We start from the raw sequence: 12,783 nt of genomic DNA, 5'->3' as shown, positions 1-12,783 counted from the left end.
GTTCTAAGACTACTCAACACATCTAATCATATCACATCTCACATATCACATCTAATCTCAAATTTCACTTTCTACCTACAACATTAAGTTTCACAACAATTATTAATAAATCCAAACTTGATTTTGAAAAGCTCAGATCAGGAAACTTACATCTTGTCAAAATGGTACTCAAGCTTTCTGGCCACAACTTTTGACCATTCATCTTCCACCTCTGTTATGTCCCAATGGTTCATTCTACTGCTTCTGATTCATCTAACCCCAGAGGTCGTATCTGGTGAGTATGGGCTTGGCACACCCAGGATCCTGGGCTAGACATCATTATTCTTCTCTTTCTTGGTGATTCCCTTCTGCCTCTCTCTCTCTCCTCTCTCTCTCTCTCTCTCTCTCTCTCTCTCTCTCTCTCTCTCTCTCTGTAACTCAGATATTTTTTTTTGGCTGGTGCAACATAAGCCTCAGGCTTCTTTGCACCATATGGCTGATAATAATAATAATAACCTCAAAGGAAGGAAGGAAGAACCTGTACACCCTCACACACCTGATGTACATGGATGACATCAAGCTCTACGCGGGAACTGAGAAGCATCTTCAGCAACTACTCCAGATCACTGAAGAATTCACAATGATATTAGGATGGAATTTGGTCTAGACAAGTGCAAGACCCATGGATTGCACCAGGGAAAATTAGTCAACCGAAACTACCAGCTGCAGAGTGGTAAAGAGATCGAAGCCATGGCAGAGGGAGAGGCCTACAAATACTTGGGGATGATGCAGGCTCAGCAGTTACAGCACAAGGAAATTAAGGCTTTCCTGACCAAAAAATATCATCAGAGACTCAGAAACCTGCTGAAAGCAAAGCTGAACAGAGGGAACACAGTTAAAGCTATAAACACCTATGCAATCCCAGTGCTAACATACTCCTTTGGGGTCATAGAGTGGACTAACACCGAGCCGGAGGATATCATGAGAAAGACAAGGACAATGATGACCAAGAGCTGCCAACACCACCCAAAATCTGCCGTGGAGAGACTGACAATTGCCCAGGAAGAAGGAGGAAGGGGCCTGATAGACCTCATTGAGGAACAGAAGACAGTGATTGTTAACCTGAAGGATTACTTCCAGAAACACACAGCAATACTCCACCAGGCCATAAGGAAGACAGACAAGCGGTATACCCCCACCAACCAGGAGGTACAAACGAAACTAGAAAGATGGGCAGAGAAGACACTCCATGGCAGACACTACGATGATCTCCATCAAGATCACATAGATAAAATTGCTTCCAATGCATGGCTCATAAGCGGGACGCTCTTCCCTGAGACTGAGGGATTCATGCTCGCCATCCAAGACGAGGTAATCAACACCAGGAACTATAGAAAATACATCGCCAAGGAACCCGGAGTGTCCGATGCCACCTGGCCTCAGAAACAATCCAGCACATCACTGCAGGATGCAAAGTGATCACCTAGATTGAGTACACTCATAGACATGACCAGGTAGACAGGATAATACATCAGAAGCTAGCAAGGAAATACCAGTTGGTCGAAGAAAGTGTACCATACTACAAGTACGAACCCCAGACAGTACTAGAGACCCCCAACCCACAAGCTGTACTGAGACCGTGCCATAATAACAAAGAGGACAATCCCGCACAACAGACCAGACATAACCCTTGTGGACAAGAAAGAAAAGGCTACCTATCTGATTGACACAGCGGTACCCAACACTGGCAACCTACAGAAAACCCATGGGGAAAAAATCAGGAAGTACACGAACCTAAGACAAGAGATCAAAGAGATGTGGCATATGCAACAAGTAACGACCATCCCGATCATCATGTCAACCACAGGTATGGTGCCAAAGACCTTACATAACAGCCTAGCAAGCAATAGGTCTCCCAGTGAACACCTACAAGGAACTCCAGAAAGTAGCAATCTGAACACCTGTAGGACCAACAGTAACACCAGACATAACAACAACCACCCTGTGTACAGTCAGTCCTCATATAGCACGATAGTTGTGTTCCTAGAAACCCTCGTGCAATGCAAAATCCTGCAATATGAACAACAGGCCCTATGGGAAAAATAGGGTTAGGTGCCGGCCACCCAAGATTGAACACACATTTGTAACCAAAACATTACCAAATACAATAAATTATCGTAATAAAATACGTAAGTATTTTATTACGACTATTACGTAATAAAATATTGCTAATGCTTTTGCTTCTATCGTAAGCAAACTTGTTTTTTTGTTTGATTTTCTATCCAAACAGATGACAGCCGTTCCATCTCTTCCAATTCTTTGTGTCTTAATCTAATGGATTTTAATTACACTTTGAGTTGTTCCTGCTATGAAAGTTGTTTTTATTTTATCTGCATTCTTTCTAATTCTCGGCATTGCCTCATTTAGGCCTGTAGCACGTGCAATATCACATGGTCTTTCATTTTGCTCAAAGCGTTTCACAATTTCATATTTTTTCTCTATCGACAGAGGCGGACTGGCCATAAGCCTTACTGGGGAAACCCGGGTGGGCCGGAGGCCAGTGTGATTTTGGCCATAAACACTGGTATGAGGCCACTACAAATTTTCCCGGGTAAGAATTTTTGACCCAGTCTGCTTCCATTTATCAATATTGCTTTCCTTTTTCTCTCTGAATCTGTAGTGCCTTCACCAGGATGCTTCCTTTTCACACCTTTTAAGTATTTTACTCATTTTTAGGGAATAAAGCACAATTACAAAAGAGGAGGCACGCTTGATACACATAAACAAAGCTGCGTGCATGTAGCAACCGAATAAACAACACCGTAAAGGCAGAGACACACTATGAACACCTCACTAGCTCACATTTTACTAAAGCACATTTCTGAGGTTTACTACCATAAAACAATAAAAACAATTTCCATTGCGTTCCTGCTAGTGGAATCTGTTATAAACTGGTAGTAAACTTGATCTAATTGCATTTGCGATAATACCAATACCTGGAATTGTGTGGGTTTTTACGTTATTATGGTGAAATGTGTTTCCCCTTCACTGATATAAAAAACGCAAATACATTTTCAGAATCTTCTCTTCATTCCTATCGTGTTGCATTCAGTTGGGGTGATTCCGCATTCGACTGCCATTTCTTGTAAACAAAAAGGCAAATCATGCATAAGCGAATTCAGTTCGTGTTATATACGATATCATTCCCCTATTTATAAATCGTGTATGATCGAATTCATGTAGTGTAAACACGTGTTATAAGAGGACTGACTGTACTTGGTAGCAATACCCGTCACCAGGTGGAACCCCCAATCAGGGAGAAATAATATAAGAAAGCTGATTTATTGGCATCTGCAAAACTTAAGAGACCAGACATACAGAAGTGACCTAATAGATTTTTTTAAGGTGCTTCAAGGAATAAGTAACTTCCAAAAGTTCTTTTACATTCCTAGACTATTCAAAAGATGGCAGCCAAATCAGAGGCGGATTAAGCGGTAAGCAGACTAAGCGGCCATGTAGGGCCTGAAATACTAAGGGGCCCGAAGTCTTAAAATGTCTTTTCATTAGGATTCAAGGAAAATTGTTTTTTTTTTTTGTATACAATCAACCCTCCTATAACGCGGTATTATTTAAGATTTTGAAGGGAATTTTATTTGTGTTTTGGCAGGATTCTAACTTTTAACTGGACATCAGGGGAAGAAACTAGTATAGCATAAATAGGCCCAAATTAAGTAAATATATTTTTTTTAATTACACAAAAAAAATCGATCCCTCCCAAAATAATAATTTGATTTAAATACGATTTATGATATGTGGAAAGAGGGCTACATATAAAATAAAAATTTGAGGTTTGTCATTTTTTTTAGTTTAAAAGCAAATTGCCCTGACAGGCTGCTATTTTTCATAATGAGATTTTTTTGTAAGAAAAATGATCATAATTCAGAAAAGGGGCCCCAAAATTTTTACCGCTTGGGGCCCCACTTGGCTTGATCCGCCTCTGAGCCAAATTAAATAGTGAATCCTACTGCCAAACTCACTCCACTCCAAATCAGACAGCTGTTTCAGTTTCTGCTGCATATCATTTCTATAAATATTTCTATGGGGACTGGTCTAAATTATCATCTGTAATACCGCCTCTTTCTTCCAAACCAGTCTGAACACATATCTTAACTAGTCAACATTCATTCACTATTAAACTCAAAACTCAAACTTTTCCTCTTCCTCATTTATCTCTTCCATTACTGTTCTCTGTATCAAACTTCCTTCTTATTTATTTCCTGAAATGAATGAGGGAGATTTTCACATTTGCAAGTGAAATAGTACAAGGGGACACACAAATCTAAAATTTTTGGAAGCACCAGAAGATTAGATCTCAGTACGCTGTCCAAAATTCACCTTTGGACAGCAACCTGCTGATCACTGGAGTAAGTTGCCTCTCAAGATAATTGAAGCAGAGAGTATGAGAAGGCTCAAAGTGGAACTAGACTGTTACTTTTTAAAAATGAGCAATTGTGACTGACTCAGGATTTTTTTTTTTTTACTGATGCAGGATAAGCTCATTTTCTTGCATCATTTGGTCTGATCAATACTAATACTTTGCACTTAGACTGATGATTCTGGTAAATCTCCAGCTAATATAAGGAACACATTCTGCTCAATATCTCCCTTTGATCATCAAACAGACATTAGAACTGTGAACAATCTTGATGCTAAGATTTTCAGAAGTTCATGAAAATTTCCAGAATGCCGTCAGAACCTGGAGACTTCCCCAGGTTCAGATGGCATTTCTCCACTTGTTCTTAAAACCTGTGCTCCAGAGTTAACTGATATTTGATTGCCTTTTTGTGCTCTTATTCTACTGGTGTTTTTCCATCTTCATGGAAATTTGCTCATTTCCAACAAATTCCTAAAAACAGTGACAAATCACTCCCTTCCAATTCCCATTCCACTGCACTTAACTCTTTCCAAACTAATGGAGAAATCTATCAACTGCAAACTCTTACACTATCATGAAATTTCCATCTGATTAATGATTCTCAAATATGGATTCCATTATTGTAGATCCATCAGAAATAGCTTAGCTTATTTTAATCACTTCTGGAAAATTCCATGGAAACTGAAAAACTCGAGCAGTTGTTCTCAAAATTTCAAAGGCTTTTCTTCAGATTTGGCATCATAATCATCACTGCAATTCTTCTAAAACTCAGTCCTATCTTATTTCTCACAAAAAAAGAAGTCTGCTGCTCCTATTCTCATCTTCAGCCAATCCAGATTTACAGAAAAGATCACATCTTTACTGAATTTAATTTTGACTTTTAACCTTTCTTAGAATTAGTAGAAAGAAGACAACTTTGTATCAGTTATATTTTGAAGCTGGAAATCTCCACAAATTTTCCAAAGGAAACTAACTTTACAAAAAGAAAAATACTGTATATGCATAAATACTGAAAAGTACTTCATTCCCATTCATTTTACTAAAAAACATCAGAAATTAAACTTCTGAAGTTCAGCAGAAGTTCAAACAACAACAAAGCTTTAAAATTCACAAATCAAACCGAGATGTCAAATTCTTAGCACTTGAAATCAAAAGTTAATTAGTTGAGAGTGTTGAGAGAGTACTGCAAATGAATTTGCAATCATCAACTATATTATCAATCCATTTTAAATAAAATATTAACTGTAACTACAACCATCCAACTTTCCATCCTATATGGTTTAGGAATATTTATTGAAGGATGATCATATTCTAAACCAGTGTTTCTCAACTTTTTTTTTTTTTTTTAATTATTGGCCCCTAAAGGGCTTTTTTAGACTATTTTTTCCCTAATTGCCTCCCCCAAGAAATTTTAAACAAGAAAATACTTTATACTTACTCTTTTTATTCAATGGGATCCCTGAGCCTGATGCTTCTCAGCTAAAAGTTCAATGTTCGGTATGATGTTAGCAAGTTTAATTCTAATGTCTCCCTCTTGAACATATATCAATTCTGTTTCTTTTCTTTGTTAATATTTTATTTACTGAACTAAAACCACTTTCAACCATATAAGATGTTGGAAAACAAAGAAGTACTATGGCAATTTCAGACCACATTGTTGGATAAAGAAGTTTAGTTGCTTTTGATCCCCACAACTCAGCCATTCCACCTTTTTCAAATTTATATTTTGATTCTTCATTACATTTTACTTCAATGAGTTCTTCTTGAATTTCTTCACTAGCAGACCTGGCATTGCATCCAACTGGATCTAACATCCATGGCTTCACTTCAAAAGAAAATAAATCTGAAAATTTATCTTCCATATCACCTTTTAAAGAACACAAATGATCTGAATGATTCTTAAGATCATTCTCAGTGAGAGATTCACTGATTTCAGCTAACTCTTGCATATCATGAAATTATTTTCTCATTAAATTGCTTTCATATATGTCCAGTTTTTCAGTGAAGGCTTTTAATACACATTTGCAGTCTATCATCGTAATTGATTTCCCTTGAAGTCGAAGTGATACTTCATTATGTTTTTGAAAAATTCAAGCCATATAGTATATGTTGTTTTTGTGTTTTGACTCCTTTACTAAGTCTGTGTCTCCTTTGCTTTCTAAAAAACTAATTATCATATCAAAAAGGTTTACAAATTTTGTTAGGCAGTTTCCTTTAGAAAGCCATCTGACTTCTGTAGGTAAAATAAGCCTCACATACTGTTCTTCATTATCAACACAATTTTCTAAAAAGGTGATCATATTTGCTATGTGACCTTATTTTATTGATGGTTTTAATAACTATACTGAGAGATTGATAAAGAAGTGGACTAAATATTTTTTGCAACCAGATAATGTTGGTGCAAAATGCAGTGTATTGCAAAAACTTTGGGACATACACAACATCTCTTCTTGCAATTTACAATCATCAGTGAAGTGAAATAACGAATGTATGCCATTAGAAGGGCCTTACTGTCAGTAATTGTGTATTCATCAATCTGAAAAGAAAACTTTCTTGTTTTTAGTTTGTCAATTATCTGCTCTTAAATGTTGTTATTATTATTATTATTATTATTATTAATAATAGCCATATGGTGCAAGGAAGCCTGAGGTTTATGCTGCACCAGCCAAAAAAAAAAAATTTCCCTATTACCCTGAAAGAGAGAGAAGTAGAAAGGAATCACCAAGAAAGAGAAAAATGATGATATCCAGCTCAAGACCCTGGGTGTGCCAAGCCCATACTCACCAGATGTGAGCCCCTGGGGGTAATGTTAAATGACATCTCATCAATTCATCTTCAAATTGAATTGCTGTTCAATGGCAATGATTTTAAAATACTGGAAGGATTTTGATGCATTACTGTTGAAATTACAGTATGTAATGCAGGTCATACAACAGTCTCAGCAAAAGTATGAGCACTACAGTTTTTGCAATGATTTCTGTAATTTTATAAGACACAATCATTCCATCGTCATTTGTTTATGTGTTCTTCTTAAATAAGGAAGTAACAGTGTTACGTTGCCCAAAATTCTGTTTTAATTTTTTTAAATATTCAATATGTTTACCAACTTTATCAGGATGTTTCCTTTTTAAGTGATCTAAAAGTCTTGGTTTCATAGCCTCATTTGAAAAAGAACTATTGTACATAAGACACATGGACTGTCTTGAATCAAATGGGCATTCAATAAAACCATAAGCTAGATATTCATCCAGATACTGTCAATGCTTTTTCTTTTCAGCACTTAACATGATTGATGATGGGTTGAATAACTACAAAGAATTAAATAATAAAATATAAACTTTTTATTTAACTCTCATAGCCCATGTCACTCACAAAAGCACTCTGGATCAAAAATAAACAACTTGCACAAGGAAACAATAGACAAACATTTCCTCATCCCATTCATAGCTCATATATTGACCAATGAAACAAAAGAATAAATAAATAAAACCACACCCACCACACCACTGCCAAGGTCACAAATATCAGAATGGCGCAAATGGCAAGGATTGTGGAGACGTTACCTCTGAAAGCACTTAGGCATTTAATGACTATGAAAAGCAAAGGTAACGAATCAAATCATGCCCATTATCTTCCTTTTATAAAAATTTTTCACTCACTCCTAACATAATATACCTACAGTGGCGGACAAAAAAACTGCATCACCTTAAAAAAAGTAACATTTATAGTGAAACGTATAAGATATTGTTTGATTACAGTCATTTTGTTGCAAAGCAAAGATATTGTATCAGATAACGCTTCTATTGCATCAGACAGTAATTGCAAGGTATTGCATCAGTCATTTCTATAAATATGGTGTTGGAAGGGTATACATGCTCATTAGTATCCTGTTTTGTGAAGGTGTAAGCATGGCTCCACATGTTCAGTTGACATCAAGAAAAAAAAAAAAGTGTAGCTGTTGTCCTGTCCCAGGAAGGGCTGTCTACGCATGCTATCACTGATAAAATAGGCTGCCACCAGTCAACAGTATCTTGGGTGCTGAAATTAAAGCATGAAACCAGTGATGTGAAGAGAAAACCTGGATCAGGCCATAGGAGAGTAACAATGGCTTCCCAAGATCAATATTTGAAATGGCTATGCCTTTTGCTCCTAATATAAATTAGTGCCATGCTAGTGCTCCTAATATAAAACTGGACTTTGAGATGGCCTCTGGTGTTGAAACAAATGCACAAACTATCCAAAGATGGAAAAAGAGTAATGGGACACCATCTTTTCTGACGAATCGAAATTCAAACTGCATGGTTCAGATGGGAAGCGATATGTCAGAAGACAAAAATCGGAGGCATACCATCCTGACTGCATAACACCGACTGTAAAGTTCCCCGCTGGTCAGATGGTCTGGGGATGCATAACAAGCAAAGGGGTGGGGCAAATTAAGTTTATTAATAGAACAGTGAATGCAGACACCTACACTGCTATCTTGGAGGAGTGCCTGAAACCTGTTATTAGGGATCACCACACAGATGTCCAAAACTGCATTTTTCAACAGGACTCAGCAACTTGCCACAAAGCAAAATTGGTAAGTTTTATGCTATTTAGATTTAATAATGATGAGTTTGTCTTCTTGTCTCACAAGGTTTAAAACACACTTACACCAATGTTTTCCCTTGTTTTTCTACCTTAAGGTGCAGTCATACCTCAGAAATGCTGGCATTATACAGTGTTGGACTGGCCCGGATTTGAACCCTATTGAAAATTTCTGGTACATAATATCATCTAAAATTGCTCAGAAGAAGTAAGATTCAGCTACAGGAGAGCATTGTAAGGGTGTGGTACCACGAAATTGGGCAACCATATATCCAGAAGATGATTAACTCTATGCCAGATCATTGCAAGGCTCTAATTGCAGCTCAGGAGGAACAACAAAATATTGAGAACTTATTTTGCTGATTTATAGTACATAATACTATTACCTTAACTTTTCATTTCAGTTTGTACATGCAATAAAATTATGTTTGGTTGTCATGATTGCCATTTGCACGATTTCTCATATTTCCATTAATTTTGCATTTTACCATTTGGGGTAAATGGCAATTTAGGCATATTAGATGGAGTCTTTTTATTGGATTTCATTCACAGAGATATATATCCCACCTAACAAATGCATTTCGAACATTTCTGCAACCCATAATGCAGTGCAAATCACATTATTTGCAAAATTCACAAGTGATGCAGTTTTTTTGTCCGCTACTGTATAGGTTAAAAATCAGTTGTTTCAGAGGAAAAGGAAACCCAATGAGAGAAATTAACTACAGTTGGTCGTCGACTTACGACCGACTTCCGTTCTGACTGACAGGTCGTAAGTCGATCTGGTCGTATGTCGGCCATATATTTATTAACAGTATTTTTTAACCTTTCTAATCTTTTTATCATCTTTATGATTTATTTTTATAATCTTTTATTTTTCATTTTAAATACAGTAATGTTTTTATCTTTTACTTAGCGATACTGAATATACCTTCGTTTCTACGCCTAGGCTATCTCTCTCTCTCTATGAGGTTAAATTCAAACGTTCTCTACATTTTAATTGGTTTATTATTCATACTGTTTATAAAAAAACAAAACTACAATCTATAATTATATTGTACATAATGTACTGTAAACACAAAAATACAATCTAAAATTAATGTAAAAATTAATACAAATGAAATTTACAAAATCAATTTTCAATCTTTGCTTGTGCTGGGTTGTGCATCGTCAGGGCCATGTTCTTGGGTTGAGGTAGGAAATGTTTATTTATAGAGACATTATGCAAAGAAAATCTTTTTTTAAAAATGCTTAAACCACCCAGTACTAGCCTGAAAATCTTCTGTGTAATCGTCTCCGGCGCGTGATTTTAAACTGAAACAAACTTCTAGCCTTTGCTTGCACTGTGTGAAGGCTCATGGGTGTATTTTTTTGTATTAAATCTTCCATCCACATAAACAACAATTTCTCCATTTCATGGATGGGTTCCTGTCGTTGTTTGGTTAAAATTGTACACTTAATAAGTGCAGAACCTTTCACAGCTTCCCGAATTCTTTCTTTGTCCTTAAGTATCGTCAATACCGTGGAATGTGATAACTTCAAGTCACATGCTATCGTATTCACTTTCTTTCCGCCTTCATACTGCTGGATAATTTTCATTTTACACTCTAAATCAATAGTTTTCCTTGACTTTTTAGCTGGCGTATATGTAGATGAAGTCATTTTCCTTTTACTAAACATTTTATGCGTATTTCAGTAGAATTTTAATTAATACACCACACGCAACAGATACTTGAAAGCGACTGGGTGTATGTGAGAGAGAGTGACCGGGTGTATGTGCCTGGTGCTGTCTTCAGGCCTCCCGTCATCGATTAATTAATTTATTATTATTTTTTTTTGTGGTCGTAAGTGCGGCCGGTCGTAAGTCGCATAGGTCGTAAGTCGACGACCAGGTGTATTAAGGAATAAGATGTCTTCAGGTAGGATTGAACTTTGGAGGGCCACAAACAATTGTAATACCCATGATTTCCCCCCCCCCAGAGGAGCCATATTTCCCCATTGAGAACCCCTGTTATAAACCAAAAAATTCTCCAACTCTTCTTACTGTCTGGAGAGATTTATGATCTGCCATACGCACAGTAAATTTAGGCCAGCCTTTAATATTCAACATCAAAATCTCAAATCCAGTGCTCAAAATAATGGTGGTATTTACAGAGTGCAGTCCATTTTAATTTTTCCATGCGCCAATATTAAAAAGCATTTTACATATTAATTCATTACAACTTCAAAATAAAAAGACAAACAATTACCTTATCTCCAGGAATTACATCTTGAAGTGTAAGAGATTTTTTAAAAACTGCTTCAAATGCTTGTTTGAGTCTGAAATCTAACAAAAAAAAAAAATAATTTCCAAATAACACACAAAAGAACAATTGAGAAAATGATTATGAATACAATTTTCTGTTATTACTAAGTATGCCAACACAAAAAATAAATAAGGAATAATCACAACAGAAAAATACCTAATGGTGAGAGAATTTCTGACTATAAATTTGAACGTCTTCAGTTTACATCACTTTAAAATTTTCCACATACAAAAGGAAGAAAGAAACAATAAACCACATACAAAAGGAAGAAAGAAACAATAAACCACATACAAAAGGAAGAAAGAAACAATAAATAAATAAATTAAGTTCTGCAAATTTCAGTGTCTGGAGATTAGGCACCTGCAAGGTGATCTCTGACTGAGGTGTATAAGACCTTGAAGGGTTTGGGCAGGCTCAAACTGCAGGGGACATGCACTCAAATTGCGTTCTTGTCCCGTTAAGGTAGTTGACTGCTAGAACAAACTTCCATCTGTCGTTGTGGAAATTGATAGCTTAAATAAATTCAAGGAAGAACTGGACAAACTTTTGGTGCGAATGGATTGATGGGTGAAATAGGAAAGGTTTTTTTTTTTTTTTTTTTTTGGCTGATGCTGAATAAGCTTGCTTTCTTGCATATATGCCTCTACTAAAGTATACTGATGATGTGCTAGTGGGCAGACGCCATAGCAGGAAGGAATTAAGAAACTTCCACTCTCACATAAAAAACACTAACACAAATATCAACTTCACTCTAAAACTAGAAAACAACCATTCCTTCCTGTTTCTTGATGTGCTTATAAGAAATTTTCAAAATAACACATTCACAATATCAGTATGCAGGAAAAACAGACATCAATAATGTCCTGAACTTTGATTCAAGCCATCCCGTCAGCATCAGGGATGAGATACTCTGGCACTCCAGAATTGTAACCGTCCCATTCCTGAAGAAGATTTTTATCATTACACAGGTACTATCTGAAGAAAAACATCTACTCTCCAAGATTATGCAATTAGATTGTGTCACACCTCATGGTCTGCATTCCATAGTTCATCCTGACCCAAAGAGCAGTGGCAGTGGGGGGAACAAAGTATCCCCCTCCTTGATATTTTCTTACCACCCTGAAATTGGGGAGAAAATAGCAAGAATAGCTATTAAAAAAGGTAAAGGTATATTCTGGCAAGAGGAAGCTAAAGAAGATCCTGAAACATTTACTGCACTCCCCTACAACCCTAAGAAGTGTGATATGGTTTAACAATATTTACTGCCAACATAGCAAAAGCCCCATAGGACAGTCATATCAGAAACTAAAGTCAAGACAAAGAATACTTGGAAGAGGGGAAAACACAAGGTTGGAGAAACAGCCTTTCACAGTACAGAGGAAAAAACCCTTGGTTCTTTTCTCTTATCTGCTGTCCACAACTGCAAAGGAATATATATTGTGAAGTAGGAATGGTTACATTCTTCCCTCAAAGAAG

At 36.5% G+C, this 12,783-nt stretch overlaps 1 protein-coding gene across 3 annotated transcripts in view; it reads right to left on the bottom strand.

The window, feature by feature from the left end:
* The window catches only part of LOC150085388 (chloride channel protein 2-like), a 271,615-nt gene that overhangs the window by 63,233 nt on the left and 195,599 nt on the right, over nt 1–12,783 (bottom strand). For all 3 annotated transcript variants that reach the window (XM_090374018.1, XM_090374019.1, XM_090374020.1), the window contains one exon: nt 11,251–11,327. In XM_090374018.1, the coding sequence (XP_090230144.1) occupies nt 11,251–11,327 (77 nt within the window). The remainder of the gene's footprint in view (nt 1–11,250; nt 11,328–12,783) is intronic.

The sequence above is a fragment of the Mastigoproctus giganteus genome, chromosome 5, assembly GCF_048544385.1.
Source record: "Mastigoproctus giganteus isolate SK-2022 chromosome 5, ASM4854438v1, whole genome shotgun sequence".
Classification (NCBI taxonomy): domain Eukaryota; kingdom Metazoa; phylum Arthropoda; class Arachnida; order Uropygi; family Thelyphonidae; genus Mastigoproctus; species Mastigoproctus giganteus.
Note: the sequence above shows the minus strand (reverse complement) of the source record. Positions and strands in the feature narration are given on the sequence as shown.